This window comes from Mustela erminea, chromosome 12 (genome assembly GCF_009829155.1).
Source record: "Mustela erminea isolate mMusErm1 chromosome 12, mMusErm1.Pri, whole genome shotgun sequence".
Classification (NCBI taxonomy): Eukaryota; Metazoa; Chordata; class Mammalia; order Carnivora; family Mustelidae; genus Mustela; species Mustela erminea.
Window position 1 is genome coordinate 9526708 of NC_045625.1, and position 25675 is coordinate 9552382.

The 25675-nt window shown below is 43.4% G+C and overlaps 1 protein-coding gene across 1 annotated transcript in view; it reads left to right on the forward strand.

Moving 5' to 3' along the window:
* MAPKAP1 (MAPK associated protein 1) overlaps positions 1–25675 on the forward strand; it is a 243964-nt gene that overhangs the window by 185012 nt on the left and 33277 nt on the right. Inside the window, 1 exon segment of the mRNA XM_032308575.1 lies at positions 15254–15394. Within this exon segment, the coding sequence (XP_032164466.1) occupies positions 15254–15394 (141 nt within the window).

Sequence of the window (25675 nt, forward strand, 5' to 3'; positions counted from 1 at the left end):
ACCGAGAGTTTTCACAACAGAAAAAGTAAGTTTTGATGTAATATTAAGGAGGAAAAATACCAGGGAAGCAAAATAACACATACAGACTAATATCAACTTTGTAAAAACAAAACAAACAAAAAGAATAAAAGGAAATGCCAAAATATTAATAGTGGTTGCCTCTGGTTGGCAATATTCTGGGTAATTAATTTTCCTTCCCCTTTATACTTAAACTTTCCGGAGTTTCTATAATGAGCATGCATGACTTTCTAAGAAGAAAAAGTAAATAGTAAAGTTAAGTTTACTTAACTAAACTGTAAAGTTAAATTTACTTTACTTAACTTTAGATAAAAACTACATAAGAGTAGCTCTTGGAGCACCTGGGTAGCTCAGTCAGTTAAGCATCTGCCTTCGTCTCAGGTCATGATCTCAGGGATCAAGCCCAGCATCAGGCTCTCTGTTCAGTGGGAGACTGCTTCTCCCTCTTCCTCTGCCTGCCTCTCTCTCTCTCTGTGTCAAATAAATAAATAAAATCTTAAAAAAAAATAAATATGTAAGAGAAGCTCTTAATTTAACAATCCTTATGATACTTGAAATCTCAAACCATGTATAGTACTACACCACGGCACACCCAAGGGTGAATTATAACAACACTACCCTTTGCAACTTGTTTATCTAATATTTTTTAACCTGATTTAAATGGGTAATCCCTCCCTTCCTGTCATGTTCTTACATTCTTTAAAGACTCTCCTCTAAAGCAAACTGGGGACTCTAATTCACAGACAGGAGTTCTGTGGTAGATTCTATTTCAGAATGTTGATTCTTTGTCAGATGATTAAGATGAAGCGCTATTTGTTAACATCTTACTAAATTTTTTTGGACACATGATACTTACTCATGTTTCAGATAACAAAGAGCCTGTAGTGAAAACTTCGTCTCTCTTCTCTCCCTTAATTCTCCTTCCAGAGACAACAGTTGTTCCCAGTTTTTTCCATATCTTTCCAGGGATCATCTGTGTATACACAAGCATACTCTGTATAAGGATGTGACTGTATCCCCCACAGGCATGTATATGCTCGCGCATACACAGTGTTCACACACATTTATACTTCCCCCTACTTAGAAGCAAATGGTAGCAAACTTACCATTAGAGTGTTCATTTTTCTTTTATTTATTTATTTATTTAGCCAGAGAGAGAAAGCATAAGCAGAGGGAAAGGGCAGAGGGAGAAGCAGGCTCCCTGCTGAACAGGAAGCCTGATGCAGGACTTGATCCCAGGACCCTGGGATCGTAATCTGAGCTGAAGGCAGATGCTTAACTTACTGACAGAGCCTCCAGGCGCCCTTTCTTTTATCATTTCAACAATACATTGTAGAGATTATTCCACATCAGTCCACATGCCACTCTACATATAAATTCACCTCTTTCTTTTTTAACCGTGCCAAGGTATTTCATAACATACTATGATTTCACGTTGGGTTGTTTTTTTTTTTTTTTTTTTAAATTTTCATCTTTGTTTGTTTTGTTGTTTGTTTTTAAAGATGAGGTCTATCTCTCGTCCTAGGAAAAAGGCACTGTAAGGGTTGGTAGATAAAGCTTTAAAATCTTGGCTCTTGTTCTCACTTCACTTCTAAGCACGAGCTTCCTTTTATAGAGGAGGCTTTTTAATCTTTTGTTTAATATTAAGTAGAAATCCCAGTGAAACAAATATTGTTCTCCCATAGCTATATATTAAGAAGTTGGATTGAAGACAAAAATATTTCAGAAATAGAATATTTTTTGCTTCTGTTGGTATTTTTGATCAGGCCAAGCTTGCTGTCCATAAAGCCATTTTGGAGGTGAACTAAATTAGGAGCATCTATTATGCAGTGTGTAAGAGAATACGCTATTGAGCCAGATTGCCTCGGTTCACATTCTGGGTCTGTCACTTACTGGCTGTGTGACCTTGGACAATTTACTTAACCTCTCTTGGGTAGTTTATCTGCCTTCACAAGATTGACAGGATTCAGTGAGTTTTAATAATCATAAAGCTCTTAGAATGGTGCCTGGCACATAATAAGCACTCAATAAACGTCAACTATAATTAATAAATAATGAGCAGTATTCTGTGGCCGACAGAGCAGATGGGCCACAGATGTGGAGGTCTGGAATTATAGACCTGTTGGGGCCCTCAAGGAGGTGTGTGATGGGGGGAACTGATACAGAATGGAGGGAGGAACAGGAGACAGATCTGGAAGTCTGTGTCACAAGACCAGAGAACTTAGAAGCAGGGTACTTTCCAGCAAATGTGCTTTGGTGCCCCAGAAGAGATGTGTACCTTATAAGTAAAACCGTTTGATTGAGCACACTGCCACAAGGATGGATATAAGCCTTCCTGTTTTTCTTCCAAAAAGGGATAGTCATAATTTTTTACATCAACCACATCAAAAGATGTTTCCTAAATTACTTATTCAGGCCTTCTTTTGTAAGGCATCATGCTAGACATTTTGCAAACGCTTTCTTATAATTTTCTCAACTACCCTAATAAGATACTATTCTAATTGTGGAGATCAGTTGTGACTTGTGCAAAGTTAGCTAGCTAGTGATAGAACCAGAATTCTAAGTCAGCTGTCTGATTCCAAAGCCCACCGTGAGACTGTTGATGAAATAACCTAAATTTTCAATCCTAAGAATTGTGATGACAATTGTCTTATACACTATGAGAGAGAAGCTTGCTAATGAAGCTGACATGACAAGAGTTTCTGCCTAGGGACTGAGAGCTAACATTTGTGCTTGGATCTTGGCCTAAATAAGAAAATGACAAGCCAAAGTCCTTGAGCTTTCCAGTTTGGATTCTTGTCTGATAATCTACCTCATCCTTCAGCCAACTGTCTGCCAGAAGCTGGAATCAGACCAGAAGGCATGAGTACATTATGGAGAGGATGTAATGGTAGAAGACTTCCATTCTTGTCTAAGCATCTATAAATTCTGGCATCAAACTGAGCCTCACTTTCCTTTGTGCCAAATGTTACCAGTGACCTTTTCTCTTACCCCTGATCACACATAGGTAGACTGGCCAGGTCCTTAGAAGAAAAACGCAGCGTGAACCAACTTATTCTTTGTACAACTTTAAGAGAGAAACGGGAATTTTCCATCATCGGGAAAATTAAACCTGAAATTAAACTGGCTTTATGGAGTACCAACAAAATGTCAGACCATGTGTCTTTACTGTTTGATCACTCGAGAGTCTGCCCTTGTTGTAGTTCAGCATAGTGCTTTAAAAACACTATGCCTCTGCAGCCTTTGGCATCAGACGAACCATGTCACTTCTCTGAACCTCAGTTTCCTCTGTAAATGGAGGTGGTTGAATCTATTTCACAAGGGTTTTTTGAAGATTAAGTGAGATATAAGAACTATCATTGTAATGAACTTTTAGGCGTTGTGCTCATCATCCTTATTCTTTAGAAGAAACTAGACTTTGAGGGGTGATTTGAAGTGATTGTATGACTAATAATCAGGGGTGGGGGCTGGAAAACTGGGTCTTCTGTGCAGTAAGTCTAGTGCAACAGTTGAATCTGATTATTTTATTTCCTAGTAGAAATTGCCATACAGAGAGTCTTCAGTTCTCTAGACATCATGTCAATCTCCTTTAATCTCCTTTCCTTTTCAAGGAAATCTTCCTTATTTCAGTGCCTTACTGAACTCAAGGTGGACAGTCACCTAGATAAGTGGCCTGTGGCAGGGGAGAGTATCTCTGGGTCTCAGTCTGTGGAGGGCCTCTTCCAGCTCTTTTGGTTTCCCCTTAAAGACCGGAAGAGGAGGTAGCTTCCTGTATCCAGGAAGAGTTTCTCCTTACCTCAGTCTGAACAGTGATTCCACTGGACGGATTGACCACCCCCACACTGGGTTGTGACCACCACCACCCCTCCCCAGGGCAGGGACCATCCTGGTGCCTGTGGCCAGGTATGGTTCATTACCCTGGATGGAGTGAGCCTCCCAAGTCCCTGGCATCAGCAGGCTTCTCACTAGGACTCCAGGGGACAAGTACATGAAAGCTTTTAAAGACAAGTTGGGAGTTGAGTGAGCGTCAATACCCATATGTTTCTTCTTGGAGGTACTTGGGCTACGCCCCCAACCCATTACCTCCCCCTCCCCCAATAACACTAAATAAAGAGGAAGGCAGGAAGCAACCATAGGCAGTGAATGACTGTTTGCTAATCCTGATGTGTTTCTAGTTCCTCTTCCCAGGGCTTTTTCATAGTGGGCTGATCCCTCCTCCTGTGTGTGCTCTGTGCCAGCCCTGGAGACTCCCGGGTGGTTCTGTTTGGCTTCTGGAGGCTTTCTTCAGCTACAGATTACTAATCTCTCCAATTTCTATCATGTGACTTAAATACCAAGGCTTTAAGCCTCTTTTATTATATAGCACAACAGCCGTCTTCAAGTGCAGAAAAAAATGTGATTGTGCAAATAAACTCTATTTGCAAATAGAAATGACCTGTGGTGTTCATGGTTTGGATTTTAGGTTGAATTACTGCCGAAAGCCAGTTACGTTTCTGACTTTGGTCGGGGGAAAGTGTTCACTATAGGGAATTTTTGAACGGGTGAAGGTTTTTCCACGTAGATACGGGTGACAGCTCCCTGCTTTGCGGCATGCTAACAGAATTTAAATGAAACAGAAACATTGTCCCCAATGTAGGAATACCTGTGTGTTTGCACCTCTTGCTTTCTGGTTAATGCGAACTGGTTGGTAATGTGTTGTGGTGCACAAGGTGTGGTATTTGCTGGCACTGTGTGACCTTGGACAAGTCCTTCTCTGTGAACTTCATTTTCCCATCTGTAAAATGTGATGGTAATCCCTATCCTGTAGGGCTGTTAGGAAGATTAGAAGAGAATGTGTGTACCAAGAGCACAGTGGTATGTATGCACAGGCAAGTGTTGGCCAGGCCCAGTATTTGTCTGTCCGTGTACCTGAGACACCACAGCTAGTCTGTGCATGTTTATGTGATGGCCTTTTCCCTCCCTGTTCTTCCTGTTTTCCCACTAGCTCTTAGACTTCCCACAGGCCCCTTTTGGCAATGGCCAGCACCAAGGGGTAGGTGGTACCTTGGGCCCAAACCAGTGCTGACCTGTACCAGAGACAAACTCATGCCCTGTCCACACCTACTTCTTCAGTAATGAATGTCTGAATTGCAGTCTCTGTGGGCTGAAAAATTCAACATGAATTGCATTTTTCGCTCTCCCCCTTTCTTGAAAGTCCCCCCCCTTTTCATTTTATCATTCGGTAGTAATTAGTATTCAAGGGAAATTGGTCTTAATATATTGAAATTGGTTAAGTGCATTTAGACCTGTACCACAGCCAATGTCTTATTGGAAAATGTAATTGGGGACTCTGTGTATGTAATTAATTGAATTACAATTAAGAACTTTCATTAAGCGATACACTGGTACATTAGAGCAGTAAGGAAACATGTCTGACGAGCCACAAACCCTGTATGGGCTTTAAGTGAGGGCACAGGGATTTGCATCCCTCTGGTAGGCTCCTGGCCCCAGAATCCACTCTGCTGGCCCTGACTGATGGCTTGGTAATGCCTCAGGTGACATTTCTGCAGTGACTCCCTGATGGGAGATGGGGTCCTTCGAGCTTATGTGCCCTCAGTCTCTGACTCTGGAGTCAGAGAGAGAGAGAGACCTCAGTGTTGATCAGATATTACAGTTCTAAGGTATTTTGTCATGTAAATTGTCAAAACTGCCCCTGCTCCTTTTACTGTGTTTTCAACAGTAACAGAGATACATTGGAGGAAGAGAAAGTGATAGGAATTCTGTCATCAGCCTAACTCGTGAGCAAACCTGTAATGGACCAGTGGTTCAGACCCTTGGCTGGTCACGCTTTATCCTCTAAAAGGTAGTTGGTTTCATTCTTGGCACACATTTGTTTAATCATCCCCTAAGCAGTGGTGGTGTCCTCCTATAGGCCAGTCACTGTGCTGACACGGTAGAGTGGAGCCCCACATCATGGAGCCCACAGTTGTGACAGGTGCCACAGAGGGTATAAAAGAGTAGCTAGCAGGTGTCTGGAGCTGTGGGAGGAGGAGAAGGCTTTCTTGAGGAAGAAGAAAAAGGAGATAGTCAGTAAGAGAAGGAAGGTCCCGGTCCAAGGGACTGCTCATCTGAAGGCCTTGAGAAGGAGCTTGAAGTGAGGACTGAGGAATGCGCAGGGTCTAGAAAGCAGAGCCTAGAGGCCCTGGTTCCATGTTCTGCTCTTTTTAGAAATTCTGCAAACCGGAAACTGTTTCTTTCTGATCACCTCATAAAACAAGATTACCCTGATTTATTGAGGGTCTGAAATCTCCCTGTGGAAAGGCTCTGACTCCGAGAGTTTAATCAATTAGGCCCTGACAGCAAGGATCCCTACCCTGGTTGTAGCATGGAGCGTTCAGTGAAGGGCATATCCTACCGTGTGATCCTGACGGCTTTGGCGAGATTACCGCAGAGGGCGTGCGCGCATGTGTGTGTTATACTATATCACCTATTGATTGTTTTTTAGAGACCAGCAAAAAATGACTAGTAGCCAAAGGGAAGTGTTTAATAGAAGAGAAGTTTGGAGCTTATGAGGCTTTAGGGACTTAAAAGGCCTTTGGAAAAAAAAGATGTGATGGATGTAGAAAGCAAAGGGAGAGTTTTTCTCTCCGACTCACTTATGCAGCCAGCTTTGAGTCTTATAGACAGAGTGAAGAGAATTAGGTTTTATCCCCGATTCTTTGTTCTGGCAAAGCCAGACATGATTGTGTTCTCCTTAGATACTGTTTTGGCCCATGGATTTGGACACTCGCAGCCCATCAAAGGGACATTTTTAACCAAAGCATTTTGTGGTGATTAAGGGCACATTTTTGGAATTAGACAGGCATGGGTTCGGCGCCTAGCTCCAGTCTGTGCTACTTGTACGGCTGTGCTAACGGGATGATATTCTAAGCCTCAATTTTCCTCACCTGTAAGAAAGGGGATAATAATAGGCAACAAAAGGGCATTGGGGAAATTAAATGAGATAGCATATTTAAAGTGCAGAGCATGGCGTCTGGCATATGGTAAACACTCAGTAAATGTTAGCTGCCCTTGTAGTTGTTGAGGCAGGATCCCAGTTTGGTGGGTTATCTGAATGGAAAACTAGTAATCGTATATTAGGTTCTATTAACCAAGGTAAATACAGGGATGGTTTTTGAACTCGGGTACTGTTGTTTTGTTTTGTTTTGTTAAGATTTTATTTATTTATTTGACAGAGACACAGCGAGAGAGGGAGCACAAGCAGGGGGAGTGGGACAGGGAGAAGCAGGCTTCCTGCCGAGCAGGGAGCCCGATGCGGGACTCAATCCCAGGACTCTGAGATCATGATCGGAGCCGAAGACAGATGCTTAGAGCCACCCAGGCGCCCCCAAATTCGGGTTAACCTGTGTTGCATCAGGCTTGAATATCTACTATGTGCTCTGTAGGACAGAACGTTTCTGCTCTCAAAGGAGCTCATTGTCTAGAAGGGAAGTGCAGATGTTTATCACACTTATCATTAGACCCTTCAGAACTATAGGGTTTCAGGGGAGGGATCAGGGAAGATTCTAGACTAGACCTTGAAGTAAGTGTGTACATTTTAAAAAGTGGGAGGGACATTCTGGCCAAATGGTATAACTTGAGCAAAGTCCAGTTTAGCTGAAGCAGGAACTATTCCATGTGGGCAACAGCAATAAGGCATTGAGATAGAGAAGGGCAGGGGTGCGTGGCTGGCTCAGTTGGTGGAGCATGTGACTCTTGATCTCGGGGTTGTGAGTTCAAGCCCCATGTTGGGGGAGAAAAAAAAGAGTAATGGGGTAGAAGATGATTTATTTCCTATTTATTTATTTATTTATTTTAGATTTCTTTTTTGAGAGACGGGAGAGTGGGGAAGCATGCCCATGAGCAGGAGGAGAGAGGAGAGAGAATCCTCAAGCAGACTCTCTGGTCAGAGCCTGACACAGGACTTGATCCTAGGACCTGAGAGCACAATCTGAGCTGAAATCAAGAGTCGACCCTTAACCGGCTGAGCCACCTAAGCACCTCTATTTCCTCTTCATTTAGTCTGTTATTTGTACAGCAGTATTTTATTGTGTGCCAGGCCCTGACATGGGTAATGTCTCTGCCTTTGAAGAATTGAAACCCCTCCACCTCTGACCATTTTATTTTCCACTATTCCCCTTCACACACTCTTTGCTCCAACCAAATGCAAACACTTGCTCCCACTTTATGGACTTCATGTTTTTCCCACCCTGGATTGCCTGTCCCCTTTCCATCGTCTGAGAATCCTGCCATCCTCCTGTGTTCTTGAAGCACTAGCACAGACCCACAGCTGTGGTTGGTGCTGAGTGACTATTTGTGAACCTGCTAGGATCAGTCATCCATATCATCGAGCTATAGAGAGTTTAAAGGTGAGGTTGTAACAAAGGCCATCGTCTTCTGGTTGAGTCGTAGAGTTGGCGTAGATGTTTTTGGGGAAGGGAGATTGAAGTTGCTTTAACTTATAACTACATTCAAGCTTTTTGACTTGGTCTAAGAGTTACTGAACCATAAAATGAAGTTTGAAGTCCTGTGTGATTTGTATCTATGAACATAAGACATCTGCCGGTAGCATACTGTGAGTTCATCTGAGCTTTGATTTAAAGATTAGCGCCCATTTTTCTGAAAGGAGGTCATGTATGTACCTCTTAAGTGTCTCCCTCAGTTTCAGTGAAATCACATACACAAAAACACTTTTTAAATGTAGAACAGTATTAATTATAATTAGCCTTGATCTGATCACCTGACAGCAAGTCTGTTATTCTTGTAATGTATGTCCCTGCTTTCTGTTTGTGTTTGTTTTCAGGTGTGTTGCACATACATAGCTGTAACTATACTTCTGTATCTTAAAATGATTGTCCAGATAGGCATCCAAGCACGGCATAAGGACCAGTAAAGGCAGTGGGTCTCAAGCTTCTTGTCTTAGACCTCTTTACACTCCTAAAAATTATTGAGGACCCCAAAGAGCTTTTGTTTATTGGGTTATATCTACTTATTGGGAATAAAAACCGAGAAAAATTTAAGTATTTATGAATTCACTAAAAAGTAATAATAAATCCATTACATGTTAACAAATTTTTATGAAAAATAGCTATATTTTCTTTTGTTTTCCATTTTCTTTCTCTTAAGAGCACTTATTTTTGCTCCATCAGGAAGATAAATCATTGACTAATCACCTGAACCGGTGAGCACCGTTTTATATATATACTTTTGCAGATTTATATAACGTCTGGCTTTATAGAAGGCATCTTGATTTTCATATCTACTGCATTCAGTCTGCTATTCACTTGTAATATGTGAAGAAAATTTGCCCTAACATAGATATGTGGTTGGAAAAGGTAGGAGTATTTCAACAGCCTTTTCAGAAATAGTGGATATTAATTTTCCTTAATATGCCAAAGCTCAAGTGATTGATTCTTAAAGGTTAGTTACAATGTGGAATCAGAATGATATCATTGAACTTGTGCACTTGTTGTTACTTTGTGCCTTTATAAGATAATAGGCATGAAAAGGGCCAATAAGGTCTTACTGTTAATATTGAGATAATGGACCCCTGGAATGCTTCTTGGGGATCACCCCTCCACTGGGTCCTGGACTGTACTTTGAGAACCCCTGACTCAGAGTTTACAGTTACCTACCTGTCTGTCTCCTTGCTGCTGCCTGTAGGAAGGTGGTGAGATGGGAGGGGAAGGAGGAGCACAGTGGAAGGAATGTGGACTCAAGTTCGACGGATTTTTCCCAGTTCTCCCTCTTCCCCAAAATGGAACCTTTGGGGCACCTGGGTGGCTCAGTCGTTAAGCATCTGCCTTTAGCTCAGGTCATAATCCCTGGGTCTTGGGATTGAGCACCACATTCAGCTCCCTGCTCGGTGAGAAGCCTGCTTCTCCCTCTCCCACTCCTGGCTTGTGTTCCCTCTCTTGCTCTGGCTCTCTCTGTCAAATAAATAAATAAAATCTTTTTTTTTTTTTTAATGGAATCTTGGGTAGGGTTTGACCCACTTGTGACCCTTGATGTCAGAGTTAAGTTTTGTCCCACATCTCTGAACTCTATGTTCCATATTCTTTCCAATGTTAAGTCCAAGGCTACTTCCCAGCCCTGGGCACCCTCAGCACCTCCTCTTTCTTTCTTTGCCGCAGGCCCTAGAAGTTGCCTGCCTCCTCCTTCCCTCAACCCCCTCTTGTCAAAGCCTGACTTTGCCACTAAGATAGGTGCCATTCCTGTTTCCTCCTTTCTCATTCTCTCCTTTCGATAGCTAGGCTCCTTCCTCGCTTAGATTTTGTCCCCAAACCTTTACAAATTGCAAATGGGCTTTCTGTCATTCTTCTGGAGCCTGGTGTCAGTCCATCTGAGCACATTGGTGCTCAAGTCACTTTTAGGCCCCACCCCAAAATTTGATCTATCACAATACATCTTTGAGTTATTGCAGCTCGAGCGTTTTGACACGATACATTATGGTAATCCATGGCACATAGAGACATTAACACTCCCGACTTTGACAAAATACATTGTGAAGTCTTTGAAGGCACCATTACAATTTATCTTGTCATTCAGAAGGAGACCCAGTTCAGCATTAATGTAGATGAACACAGTGTGGCTTTTGTTTCATTTAATTGCTTGTGACCTTTTTAATTGCTCATTTAACAAAATACCAAAGGGTTATGTTTCAATTAAATTAACAGTTTGGGATGGGTTTTTTTTTTTTTTTTTTTCCTGGTATGTTTATTTCTAAAACAGTCTGGTTCTCTCTTTTTTTTACCTTAAATAGATAAAAATGTCTTCTCTAACAGAAGTGGGTTTTTGATGTGAAGTTGATATACAGTAATAATTTTGACACACAAATGGTATTGTGCCTGCGTATGGTTGGGTTCACTCCTTTCTGGAAGGATACAAACAGTAAAGGTTTACATGCAAAGTCTTTGAACTTCTCTAGTCCAAAACATGCTTTTGGTACACTACTCTGCTTCAGATGTTTTTTAGATATAAATTGTCTGTTGTGTGCACCGCTTCTGCCTCATACTATTTTCTTTGTGTTCCTACCAAATCTGTAAGCTTCTGAAGATCAGGAACCCTGCCTTATCCTTACCAGCGTGCCTCCATAATCTAGCATCCCACTGGCATGGGGAGAGTAGTTGCAGGTTAGATGGCTGACTGATCTATATGTGTACACATTCCCCTCCAAGCAAGGGCACTCCTGAGCCTACTTTGAAAAATGGCTGTGTAACTCCGAGACCAGAAGTTCAGCAGATGACCTGCTTGGGGGTGGGCAGCACGTACTGGAGGCGAACACAGGAGTATTCGTTCACTCCCTACTCCCCCAGGTGTTGTTGCTCTTCTAATGCAAACACAGCCCTTGTCATCTGGGGCAAGGCTCAGGACTTACCTAAGTATCAGGGGGGCTTAAATCCCCAAATGGGATATGAATTTACACTGTTGGGGAGTAGAAGGTCAATGCAAGAAGCATTAGTGTGTTGAGCCAGCTCCAGCTATATAAGTCTTGAACAAAATTAATATAAGGAAATTGACAAGCCTTGCTGGTTATTCCATAGCTTTAAGACCTCTACTAAAATCCTATCATCTCATCTGCCCATTATTAACATTTCAGCAAAATATAAAGTTTTCATTAATCTCCCACAGCAAATTTAGGAGTGAAAACTGGCACTTGTTTGAGCTTTTAGGACTACATTAGCTGGTGTATTAAACAAAATATGTCATTCTTCAGTAGCTTCTGTAAGAAGCTAAATCAATTTCCAGCCATATTTATGCACCACTTTATCTAAAAGCATCTGAATTATCATTTACAGCTAAGATGCTTTATTAGCAGCTGGCATTGAAATTGCTCAGTAAAAAATTATATGTCACGTTATAGTAATTTTTAAATTGGTTTTAATCCAACATCATAAAATGTAAAACTCTTAAGTGTGGGTTTTTTTTTTTTTTTAGTAATTGGCATTTTAGCATAATGAGCTGTTACCCCTTTCCAAATCAAATACCTGCAATATTTAGAAAATACTAATTAGTAAAGAAAACGGAAGTTCTTGAGGTGAGTTGTATCTAATAATGGCGTTTTCTCAGATAAGATGGCTTTAACTGATTTTTAAAATAGGAAGGGATTTTAATATCTCACCAAAATTCTCCACAGTTCTCCAATTTAAAAGGTTCTGAAAATAGAAATAAACATCTTTGCAGTTCTGTTTCAGTAAAGTGTGTGTTGGGGAAAGTGGATGATTATTTGAAACTCTGGAAACTCTAGCCAGCCTCTTGGTTTAAGAGATGGACATTACCCAGAAGATAGAAGTGCTTGCAACCATGACGCCTCTGTCCAAAATTACAGGTGTCCAGAGAAAGGTAGCAAGGTTACCTAATGTCCCTTACAGGTGTTGAGTGTAACTCTTCTGATCCTAGCAATATGATGTTCGTTAAGTCACTCAGCCTCTCTGATCTACACCTTCCTGTGGACACAGCAGTTCACACTCATCCAGTAAATTTTCATCAAGCACTTGCTTTGTTCTGGACGTGGTAGCACTGGTAGGGTCTAGGCTGTAATTGTGAGTAAAACAGTCACTCTGCCTGCTCTCTTGGGGCAGAGACAGATAGTGATCAGCTGTGACAGCATTCTGCAGGAAAATGCTGGTGCAGTGGTAAAAGGAGCTGTGTTAGACTTGGGGGCCCAGGGTCAGGGAAGCTTTCCCTGGAGTGTCAGTTGATCTAAGCCCTTCAGGAAGAACAGGGTGGAGACTTGGAGATACAGGTCAGGAGAGAGTGAAGTGGGGAGACCGGTGACCTGGGCAGGAGGACAATATGCACAAATACTCAAAAATGGGACCGTATCACAGGCCCAGTGAATGACCATGCCATTCTGTGGATGGCATCGAGTGAATGACCCAGTGCAGGTGAGGAGAACATTATTGTAGGGGCTGGAGTTACTCTAGCTGGGAATAATTGTAGGGTTTGGAAACCAAATTCACAGTTCCTAATAAATGAGTTCAATGTAAAGTCATCAGAAACTAACTTTGACTTAAAAGCTTACCCTGTAAGCAGTAACTATGGAGAGGAAAAACGTATAATTGTCAGACTGACATTTATGTAACAGAATTTTCCTGTTTTATACCCAAATCTAGAGTTTTCCATTCCTCCAGCTCTATCCCAAGGAGTTCTCTCTGGATTTCCCTGTGGGCCGTCGCTGGGTGTTCCACACAAGGCTTAGAGCACCCTGCTCTGGTCGGCCTCTGCTGTACGGGTGCTCCCGTCCCAGCAGCTCACCTTCAGGAGACCTCATTTTAAACTCTGGGGGACAGGAGATGATTTATCTTTGCTTACTGTGGCCCTGGGCACATGACTTTACTTCCCAAAGCCTCAGATTCCTCATCTGTGTAATTTGGAAAAATGCTTAAGTGCATGTGTAAAGCCCTTAGCACCATGCCTGATGTATCGTAAACACTCATACATACTGGTTCTTTTCTTCTTTTTTTTTAATTTAATTTATTTATTTGACAGAGTTCACAAGCAGGCAGAGAGGCAGGTGAGGTGGGGTGGGGAGCAATCTCCCCACTGAGCAGAGAGCCTGATGTGGGGCTCGATCCCAGGATCATGACTTGAGCTGAAGGCAGAGGTTTAACCCACTGAGCCACCCAGGTGCCCCCACATTGGTTCCTATTTTATTTTATTTTAATTTAGCAAAATTTAGCAAGAGCATACCAGCTGCCTGTACTGCTTGCAGAGATACAGAAATGAATGAGAAACTTTATTGTCAAAAAGCTTCCAAATTAGGGGCGCCTGGGTGGCTCAGTGGGTTAAAGCCTCTGCCTTCAGCTCAGGTCATGATCCCAGGGTTCTGGGATCGAGCCCCGCATTGGGCTCTCTGCTCGGCAGAGAGCCTGCTTCCTCCTCTCTCTCTCTCTCTCTGCGTGCCTCTCTGCCTACTTGTGATCTCTGTCTGTCAAATAAATAAATAAAATCTTTAAAAAAAAAAAAAAAAGCTTCCGAATTAGGCTAGAACAACCACTCAACAATTTAAGTGAAAGGCTGAATATATGTGGTCCTCTGTGACAGAATAAAAATAATCATGATTGCTCTTTTATTAAGTGTATTATGTGTTACAGTCTTCAAATACATTTTGGCATTCTGTGCCTGGTAAAAACTGAGGTTCAGAGAGAGAAAGTCACTTGCCCAATATCATACAGCAAGTTAGAGGCAGAGCTGGAAATTGAACCCTGGGTCTCCCTGGCTCCAGGGTCCAGTATAAACCAGCTGCTATGGAATTCAGAAGGAGGCGGAGTTGGAGCTGCCCTGGGTGGAGTTTTGGCAAGTACAGGTTAAGGTTGGAAGGGACGTTCTAGGCTACCACATGAGGAAAGGCCCAGAAATAGAAAAACCTGGACTTGTGTGCAGTCTGAGGAGTTTGGGAGGCGCTGCAAGAAGGTGTGGATGAGAAATGACAATGTAAAATAGAAAAATTATGTCTCAGCCAGATTATGGGCAGCCTTCATTGCTTGGCTGGAAACAGTGCCCCATCCAGGAGGCCATGCGAAGCCAGGGAGGATTTTCGAGCACCAGCCTTCTTATTTGTCCCCAGTATCATGTATCAGAGTACTGAGCATGCACAAAGCTCTCCCTAGACATCGAGCAAGTGAATAAATGATCAAAGCTTCAGAAAGCTGTATGAATCCGAAAGTCCTGTGGTGGCTAGATTGCACAGAGTGCCTGGTGCCCAGAAGGCCAGTGAGGAGACTGTTAAAAGCGGGAGCAGACTCATGCCCGCACCCGTGGAGACTGTGGGGCACAAGACGGGAAACCAATGAACAGTTTGAGAATCTTGGAAAGCGCAAGAATTCTTCAAGAGCTTGGATTACTTTTATGATTGGAAAAATTATTATGAGGGAAAGAAACAAGAAGTGTGACCGCCCATGCTTTTGTGCTCTGAACTTACTCTCGTGGAGATGGAGAGCTTCTGGCAAGCAGCAGTCTTTCTGTCCTTGCATATCCCTGCTGCCCAGCCAAGGGCCTGCCATAGAATAGGCAGTGTTTGTGGAATTAATTGTTGAATGATGAATATGCTACCATTCTCTGTTTACTGGAATGGCATTATTAAGTCATCGCTCAGCCTTTTCTTCTCGAAATTAAATAGCCCATATTATTTTAATTTATCCCAAAGCATTTTAAGCAGACACCATTTGCCAAGCCTCATGTATCTTTATGTGTTAAAGTGTTTTTTCCTCCCCAGGTTCAAGGGCAGACGGAGTTTTTGAGGAAGATTCACAAATTGACATAGCTACAGTACAGGATATGCTTAGCAGCCACCATTACAAGTCGTTCAAAGTCAGCATGATCCACAGACTACGATTCACAACCGATGTCCAGTTAGGTAAGTGCATGAACTGATGAGGGACTGGGCCCTTTGTATCCGTGGCCAGCATAGAAACGGGAAAAGAAACAAGATCCGGCTTTTATGTGACCTGAATGACTAATGGTGATTTGTTTTCAAAGAAAATGTTTAAACAGTGAAATGGAAAGTACCTCCTTTTCCCCCACCTGAGTGCTTGTCTTGTCTTCTTTTTTATGAAGCAGATTAGAAATAGAGCTAACTTGAGACTCTTTTCAAACTGATTGACTTCTGTGAAGTCCCATCATTCTCACCATTCTATAATTCTCTTACCTGCTATCCTTAGAACTGCTCTGTAGCTTTGCCACTTGCCTTTTTTTGCTCAGGTGAATTCATTGCTTATTCATTCATGCCTTTGTTCAGGAAGCTTTTTAATGATCTTAGAAGTTATATTTGGATCTTCAGCAAATAATCCAGAATTAACTCAATTAATATTTGGATTAATTTGTTCCAATTAAGTGCTAAATTTCTGTTTTGACTGACACATAACGGGAGTAGAAAAAGTGTCACAGTAGTCAGTATTACAGCATCATCATGGTCACGGCTGTCATTTATAGGTACGTCTGTGTATAAGGCATCGTGCTAAGTGCTTCACATACACTACTGAGCAAAGGTAGGTATTTGTACCTTCGCCATTTAGCAAAGAAGGTAAATGAGGTACCAGAGAGGTAATGTCTGATGCCTGAGCTCACACAGCAGGGAGGTGGTGGTGTCGGGAGCAGAAAGCTGGTCTGGCCGACTTAAGTGCACCTGCTGCCTACAAAAGGACACTGGGAGGAGTGGGGAGCAGGCATGGATGCCAGGCTTAGTCAGGGAGCCGACCTGTACCCTGGCTCCGCCACCGGCCTCTGCCACACCGCCCCTTCCTAGGCCTTGTCTGCCTGTGTGTGAAGGGAGGAGGTTTGCACTGCAGCTCAGGCCCGCTGATGAGAGGTTTCTCACAGATGCTCTCTATGTGTCTCATAATAAAGGCTTTTGCAGTGTTGGTGTTAGTGTGGCTAATTTGTAATAAACCTCAGAAATCTCTGCAAATTTAAAAAAAAAAAAAAAAAACCTTTACAAATATCCCTCCCCAGCCTGACTGCCCGGAGCTTGACGCACGCTTACAGGAGAGCTGAGTAAGTCAGACGGGGCGCCAGATTCGCAGCAGCTCTGAATCGTGGCTCTGCCAGTAGCTAGCCAAGTGACTTCTCTCGCCAAGCCTCGATTCCATTGTGTCTACGCAGGAGTATCTGTAGCACCAACTTCTTCAGATTGCCTAGGGGAACAAGTCAGATGGGCCACGTGAAGCACTCAGCACAGGGCCTGGCAGGTGACAGACTTTCTGGAAATGGGAGCCATTAGTGGAACATGCAGTGGACAGACTCTGGAGCTAGAAGCTGGGGTTTAAACCCCGGCTCCTTTATTAGCTGCATCACCACAGGCCGATGGTTCAGAGCCTCACTTTCCTCATTGGTAAACTGAAGACAATGGTCTCTGTCTCACAGATGTGGGAATGAAGTGCCCTCACACATGCAGAGTACTTAGGAAGGTACCTGGCCCGTAGCAAGGCCTCAGTAAACACGCAGTACTAGGATGATGGTGATCCTAACAGACTAATCGGATGAATTAGCACCCAGGAACTTTGAACCAAAACCACAGAACCCACCTTTCTCCTTTCTGGACCTATTTCAGCCTCCTCACAAACACAAAATGCTAAATATCTAAAATGGTTAAAAAAAATACTTATTTATAATGTTGATTCTTAAAACATAAAAATCTTTAGTGTCTTTCTTCCTGGGGCTGCTTTTCCTGGTTCTTCTCATAGAAATAAAAATAATGAGGCTGCTCAAAAAGAAGCCAGGTTCAGAACAGGGGGAAAGGTCCATACTGTATTATTCTACTATATAATGTTTAGAAATACACAAAAATAATGTTGGAGCTACAGTGATGAGTGTAAATGCCTTCCAAAAATACACAATAATCTATTGTGTAGAAGTAATGATGGTGGGTGTCTGTGGGGAGAGGAGGCTGTGGTGATTGCTGGGAGTCTAGGGATGCTGGTAAGGTTTCATTTCTTGATCTGGGCACTGATTACATGCATGTGTAGACTTTGTGGAAAAATCAAGTTATGGACACTCTTTGAACCATGCACTTTGTATTGTATATTTCTAATAGAAGTTACTAAAATAAGAATTCTGTGCAGATGTCTAGTTTGTGTTTGCCTACAGTACCTTCCCAGGAACAAAAGGGTGAGTCTAGCTTTAGGAAACCCAGTAAGTAGCCCAACTGCAGCCAAGATCCAAGGCAGGAATTTTCCCAGGTGAACATCATCAGTAAGTCCACAAATTCCCAAAGTAAAAAAAAAAAAGCAGTGCTTTGGAAAGATAATCAAGATCATCAGCTCCTTTCCCACACATTATTTCCAAAGGCAAAAAGCCAAACTTTAATTCATCAGATTCTGACATGTGTATTCACTTAAAGGAAAAGGGCCACAAAAGGATCTGGGGGAAGAGCCCTAGTCTGTGGTCAGGACTAGATTTAAATCCCAGCATTATCAGTTGCCTGCAGTGTCACCTTGGAAAAATGCCTTCTCCTTTCAGTCGTAGTTTCTGTCATCTCTAGAATGGGAGTTACAACATTTACCTTTCAAGATAGAAAAAAGAGTATTTGGCCCAGAGAAGCTGTATTCTGAATAGAAGCTCGTCTTAGTGTTGCTGTTGTTGCCGCTGTCGACCTATTTTGCCTACAGCTTCCTGCCCTAGTCTACCATCTTGAAATTAACCACATCAGTCGGGTTAGGTAGTGGCTCTTTTGGCCAGGTTTCACTTGTAGCTACGGTAGAGAAGCCTTGTCAGGTAGAAACGGATGATGACAGTGATGGAGGTGTCTCTCCCTAGAGCAGTAGTTCTCAGAAGTGTGACAAGAGGCCAGGCCCCCGTCACCTCTGGGTGTTTCCAGTGGTACACATGGCACCCTCTGGTGGAGACACACAGCTCCAAGGAACTTCCAGACAATCAAATGTTGTCAGAATACTTGTTTCAGTTACGAATCTAAGCGCAATCTTGAGCATTATAAACAGAAATTGCATTCATTGGTCCTAAAGAATTTTGTGACAATCACAGAAACGGCGCCCATGAGTACTACACCAGACAGTGAATAAATAAGCCCCATTTCCTACTACCACGTAGATGAGTTCTGTATGTAACTTTAACACCCCCCTCCCTCCTTGCAAAGCGGGCAACACCCTTTCGTTTTCATAGTAACAACAACAAAGACCTGCCGAGTGATCCAGGAATTCTTTCTTTCCAAAACTGAATCTACTGTAAAGTAGAGGGCAGCAAACAGCACACCTTTTATGAGCATTTGAGTGAGCAGCTGGGTTCTGAGATCAGTAAATAATTTATTTTATTTCAACTGACTAGCCAGGTGCTTCAGATCTTTCCTGACACTGATGGATGGCCTCCTCCTCTCATCCATCCTGTGTCAGTCAGAGCAGAGATTTCCCTCGCCCCCTGTGGCAAGTTCTTCTAAGTGGTAAGTGTCTGTGTGCGGCATTTCCCCAGCAGCCCTGCTGATTCCACAGAAAACTGCCCGTCCACTCTGAGTCAGTGGTACGTAGGAGCACGCGGCAGCAAGCAGAATTCCCAAGCTCCGCGGGGCCATCACAGCTGCTTGTCTCGTGAGCCGGTAGTCGTGGCCTGTGCTCCCATTTCGCCATCTGCCATCTGCTTCTGAGAAAGTCAGGCGAGGAGGGACTCAAACTTGGATCTGCAAGACCCAGACTTAAACTGATTTTCCACCAGACATTTCTGGGATTGAAAAACTTTATTGGAGTCCATTAGTGAAACTTACGGCAAAGACCTGATCTTTTTAAATAATATTAACATGAAGAATCACAATTTTTGAAAGTAGTTATCTATCAAGTGTATGTTGCTATGTGCCAGGCACTTTGCTGATCGCTCTTATTCTTGCCTCCTAGAATCCTTTCTCTGTTATTGGGTAGTACTGATACTATCTCCATTTCTTATGTGAGGAAACTAGGATATTGGGAACAATTACTTGTTAACTAATGAAGCTGGGATCGGAACCGAAGACTGCCTAAGCCTGAGTCCTGCACCTAGCTACCGTGTTATACCTCGAAGGCAGATTGTCATCGCACTAGCACTCTGTACCTCTGGGACAGCTTGCAGCGGACGCCAGCTTTCACCCCATCACCTTATTTAATCCACACAGAACACTGATGATATTACTCCCACTTCATGACTCAAAAAAACAAGGCTTAGAGGAATAAATGAAGTAATGTGATGTATATGGAGAATTTAGTGTTTACTGGCACACGGCTATTACTTAATAAGCACTAACTTTCTTTCCCTCCCTCCCCGCCGTCAGGATATACAGCAGGATATCCAGTCCCAGTAACAGAACTGGGACTGAAGCCCAGTCCCATACAACAAGCCCATTCCATCAGGCCGTGGAGGCCTCAGTCATTAATAACTTGCCTTCACAAAGGAAGTGATTACTTATTGGCCAGTTCCAAAATGCTGCACATCCTCCCTCTTCCCCTGCCCTAGTATCTGGAGGTCAGTGTCAGTGCAGCACATGTGCTGCTGTCCCATCCTCCGTTTACATTATCAGTCACTGCACCTCTTCCCTCTGGGCCCAGACCTGACCTCAGAACCCTTGCTAATACGGCCCTATAAACGATCGCCAGCGGTCAGTTGAAGTTGGTTCTTAAGTTGAAATCTGTTCACCATCCCTGCCCTGTCAGCCTGGAAAGTTTACCACATAAAACCATCATGCCTGACCATTCCCATTATTTCTCAGAACATTCTTGGACTATTTCATCTTGTCTGCTTCCCCTCTGTGTTGGGCCTGAAAGTACAGGTGCTCTTAAGCGTAGACTTTGTTTGAGCTTATACCAAGTTGAGGTCATTTCCATTAACATGATCTTTCATATGTCTAATCCCATGTGCCTGACCATAGGGTCAGACGCTAGGACATGTGTGCTGCCCAGAGATGCCAAGGCTGACAGCTTAAAGTGGGTTTGGAGAAAATGAAACTAAAAGGGTCAGATGGTGAATGCCAGCCACAATCTAGGAAGCCCAGAGTGTACTATCCGTATTTGTTGGGAAGCTGAATTATGATGCCCTAGCCAAGGGGCTGCCAGAAACCCGCATAAGAAACAAAGCAGAGAGGACCAAGATACCACCATCGTACACCTCCCACTTACACAATGCATCAGGGCAGTGATTGCAACCCTGCCTGCGTATCCGAATCACCAAGTCCCTGACCTCATCCCAGACCAGCTAGCTCAGAATCTCCCCTTAATTGTGTGGCTTGGGAAATGCAGCCTCTTCAGTGTCCAAAGGACTTTCTTGCCTCTTATTCTTAACTCGTTGTCCAAGGCTTGTTTTTACTGACTGGGCAGGTCAGCCTGATGTGCCCCATGCAGGGTCTCGGGCTGAGAAGTGCTTTGATAGTTGTGCCACTGCGTTCACTTGATCCCCTTCACCTTATCATCTGTCCAGTTAGACCTTCCCCATGGCACCAGAGGTTTAGGTTACTGAATCTGTAATATCACGTGAATTCCATCTTCGTCGTAATTGCATATATAACCTAACATCATCCCCTAGAAGATACACAGATCCTGTGCAGGATTTGCCGATCAAGACCGTATCATAAAATAATCTTGCTGAAAGGTTCCATGGCTTCCTTCCCTATCTCTTCATAAAACAATCCATATGTATAATCATAACACTTGTGATCCGAGTAGTTATTTATCAAAAATATCAAGTACAATAGCACATATCATAGAGAAGGCAGAGAGGCTTCATCTCGTGAACGGACTCCAGCCAAGCTTGCAATGGCTGCCCAGAGCATTCTGCTGAGGCGGCATCTGGAGCTGCGTCTGAGGGCAACATGAAGAAACTCTGTGATTGATTAAAAATGCCTGCCCTGGGCCTGAGCATGATGAGAGGCAGCGTATTTGCCATCTATTGTCTTCCCTGGCTTATCTGTCCTATCGCAGTTATTATTTAACCCCCTAGTCAATACCTACGAGCCAGCGCTCAGGGAAGACTTCATTACGGTGCCATTTCTTAATATACAATATGCAGACTTACGAAGCACATTAACACGAGACTAAATGAGTGAAAGAAAACAGCTGTGGCCTGCATTTTTTTTTTTTTTTCCTCCTCACTCTGGTGCTCTATGTGGCTCTTTGAATAAAATACTTGTCCCTGTCATTTTCCAGTTGGGGTACCTACGGAGTGTAGTTCGAGTAATTACATAATCTGGAAATGAGGGTTCTTAGCAAGTGGATGGGTTTCCCCTCCACTTCTGTTTCATTTTCTTTCCGAATACTAAGTAGATACCCTCCTCCATTCAGATACACAGAAATGATCATGAGAGACCTCTATCACACTTAGCTCCAAAATCCCTGGGTCCGCTGAGTAATTGGAGGATGGCAATTCTAATATCACGTGATTGTTCTGTCCCTGTTGTGACAACATTTTCTGAACCAAAATTTGCAATAGAACTTAACAAGAACTAATGAGCTTATGAAAGAGCAGGACAAATACTATCAAGACTACCTCCAGAAACAAAAAATTTTTTTACATTAGTGCTTAATGCAGTGACTGATTGGGTTGAGGGAAAAATCCCCTGATAGGGAATGGCAGAAACTCAAGGTTTTTCCTAACTGTGTACCTTCCTCTAATTCCCCGCTCCCAGACCTACCCTTTTGAGAACACCTGTTGAATAATCCAGGATTATTACTGACAGTGTATCGGGTTCCTCACATGGTTGAGAAAGCCTTGAGAATTGGAAAAGTTGAAAGCGACCGGCATAAAGAAATTAATGGGGATAGGATAAGGGAGCGTCCATCAAAGTTCTGTATTCCTTTTAGCATGCCCTCACCCTTGGCGTTTGAGCCCAAGGAAGGTCTTGTCTTTCCCCACTCTACGAGTGATAGCATAAATTCTCTTAGGAAATGGCATATGCGTCCCAACTGGATACTATAAGCTCACTTGAAGTATCTGTTTACCAGGAGAATATTAGTTTGGGAAACTAACTTCCCTAATACACAATCTTTGTAAGTGCCTTCTTTACAGAGAACCCTTAGTCCTCATCCAGGGACAGGTGTTACTGGGTGAATTGGTCCCAGGTCTCGTTCAGTAGGCTCTACCCTTGTGCTGAGCACTGTGCTGAGTTCGGCTGTACATTCATGGTCTCATTCATGCTCAGGCCACCCCTTAGTTTTCATTCTGAAGATAATGGCCTAGTCAAGTACACTCAGGCTTGTCACTCAGTCCCTAACTGACCACACATTGGAACTGGCAGCTCTTAGCTATAGTTCCCAAAAGGTTTCAGATGGTTAGCACTTGAATGGAACCAGTGATTCTGGGCCTAGTACCCCACTTGATCTCAAGAATATAAGGCTCTACTGGTCTCATAATAGTTTGGGCCAAAATATGATATTGTTTTCTATTTTGGGTCCCTAAGGGAGACAGTGCTTTTCATACTGTAACGCATTTGATCGCAGTGTGAATATACCCACTATATAAACTTAATGCATTGAGACAGGAGAGCTGGTCTGTTTAAACCCTGGCCTGATAGCTTGGGGATATGAATTATGGGTATAGCTCTGTCATTAATGGGTGACATCGGACAAGTCATATCCCCACCCTGAGCCTCAATTTCTTCATATGGAGAATATAAGCCCCAGGCTAGGAGATCTCTGAGGTCTCATTAAGCCCAAACAGCCTTTGTATCTGATCCTGTGTGTAAATTCAGACAAGTTTCAAAGACTTCCCTGACTGCTCTGTGGACGCTATCGATTGGCGGTGTGGATTCAGCACAATCCACTCCAGCAAAGAGTTGTTCAGTGACACTCCCCGGGGCTTTTCCAGGCTTTCATAAGGCTCTAGGTAACCCGAAGACAAGAGGATTGTAGAATTATATAAAAAGCTACTCCCGGATTTCACAACAGTGGAGCTTTTCTAGTCTTAGATTCAGAGTTGTAGGAAATTGATGAATGAACCACAGCTCATGATGTCTGAGCAAATAAATAATAACTCAGGAAATACACTGAGGCACGGAATATTAAATGCCCTAATTGTTGCTGAATTTGTGTTTTAGCTTCTTAGAAGGGTATTTTAAGTGTCCCCTAGGGGAGGTTGTGTCTCCTGTGAGTCAGGTGTGCACCTCTGGGGCAATAGGAAGTGGCGAACTGGTCAGGACCCATCCTGGAGTTAGTCATATAGACCTGGGCTTCAGCCCAGCTTTGCCACTTTCTGACTTGATTCACCCTGTGGAAGTACGTCATTTCAGCTTTCTGCACTTTCTCTAATAATCTCACTGATAACCAATTGAGCCATCTTATGTGCCAGGCACTCTGCTGGGTTTTTTACATGCTTATGTCACGCCATCTTCATGACATCCTTGGTACTGTTTGTTACCCCCTTTTACAGAGGAGGAAGCTCAGGCTTATGAGGGGAAAAGTACGTTCTCCCAGGATAACAGTAGTGGGAATGTGCCGGCAAAAGCAAGAGCCCCAAACTAATGACCTAGAGACCTTGGAGTTGGTTGGGGCTGGGGGGAGGGGCAGGGGGGTTCCCCGTGGTGCAAGTGCTTCCACAGCTCCAGGTGTGAGAACAGTCTTCCTGATGTCAAGCTGAACTATTGGTGGAGGTTACGGGAAAGAAGAATGGCCAGTGACCCTTGGTGATGGACGATTACTACAAGGATGCAGAGAGTGAGGCTATCGGATTCCCCAGCTGGACACTTGTTCTGAATCCTGGTGCTCCCAAGGCTAGGATGTAGAGCAGATCCTAGAGATAATACCCCCAGACCAGGGCCAGTCAGGCCCCTTGTTCACGTCCCTTCTGGGGCTCCCTGAGCTTCCTGTCCAGACCCTCATTGCTGGGTCTGTGTCCCATCTCTTAGCCCAGTGCCTAACCCCCAATAATGACAGTCATGAGAAGTAGTGGTATAGATCACCAGTGATGTATGAAACACTATTCCAAGCACTTGACACATCTTACTTAATCATCACAAAAGCCCAGGATGTAAATTCTGTTACTGTCACCACTTTACAGTAACTTGTCCAAAGCCACTTGATCAGGAAGTAGGCAAACTGACGCTCCAACTTAAGACACTCTGGCTCTGCAGTCAAATGCTCTTCCACTGAGCTATACCCCCAACACTCTGGCTCTGAAGTCTGTGTCGCTTCCCTCTCTGCGTCACTGCCTTCCTGATCAGAAGTGTGGTGAGCTCTCAGTAAGCCGCTCAACGCTAGAGGACCCAGCACAGGGGTGCCAAAGTAGGTATCCAGTGTGTTAGCAGAAGATGATATACGTGCTCATTTCCTTTTATGGAAATCTTCTGGTTGGTTAAAACAGACGAAGGTCTCCTTATGATAACTCTAAAGCTTGGGACACATAGTTTCCCCAGAGAGTTGTACATACGTTAGAGTTGTGTTTTTGTTTATTTTGAGCTGTCTTGTTAGGGAAGGATTTATGTGCTGGCATTGACATAGGACAGCAATCAGGCATTGTTTTCTGCTTTGACAGTTGGCGTGATAGTTTGCTTCCAGTGAAGTTTGACTCACTGTATCTGGAAGCTGTCAGAAGTGGGAGCATGAAAAGGTCATGACGGATGGCCATGGATAAGTGGGTAGGGAAGGAGAGCTGGTAAAAGAAGACAAGTGACATCCCTTGCTTCTGAGGGAAGGGGCTGACACTGTCCACTTCAGGCCAGCCCCCGACACTGTCTTCCTCGCTTCTCACAGCTGGTCAGGTAGAGCCTGTGGGGGTGGCCCCAGGGTGGCCATAATGCCACAGCGGGAACCCTTCCCAGCCGCTCAGCCACTGGGTGCTTGAGAGCTGCTAGCTGGACGTAGTCTTTGTTTAGGGCTGCTTTCATGATTACGCATCCCAGGATTCAACATACTCCCTTCCTCACACTGGAAAAGTTGGGAAAGGGTACTAAATCCTGAAGTAGAAACCAAGAAAATGTCAGATCCTAAAATGAGGTTTGTTTTTATTTTGGGTGAAATTTCTGTTTTGGAATAATACAGAAAAGGAAAGGGTGTAATCTTACTAACCAGAATTGACCACCGTTACCAGTTTGGAGCATATCCGTTAGATCTCCTTTCTATAAATATTTTTCCTGTCCTTTTCACTTAGCTTCACAAGAATTTTTCCAAGTCAAAGCTATTCTCATACATATTTTTTTCATGGTTGTGTTGTATTCTCTCATAGTTGGGTTAACTGTTCCTCT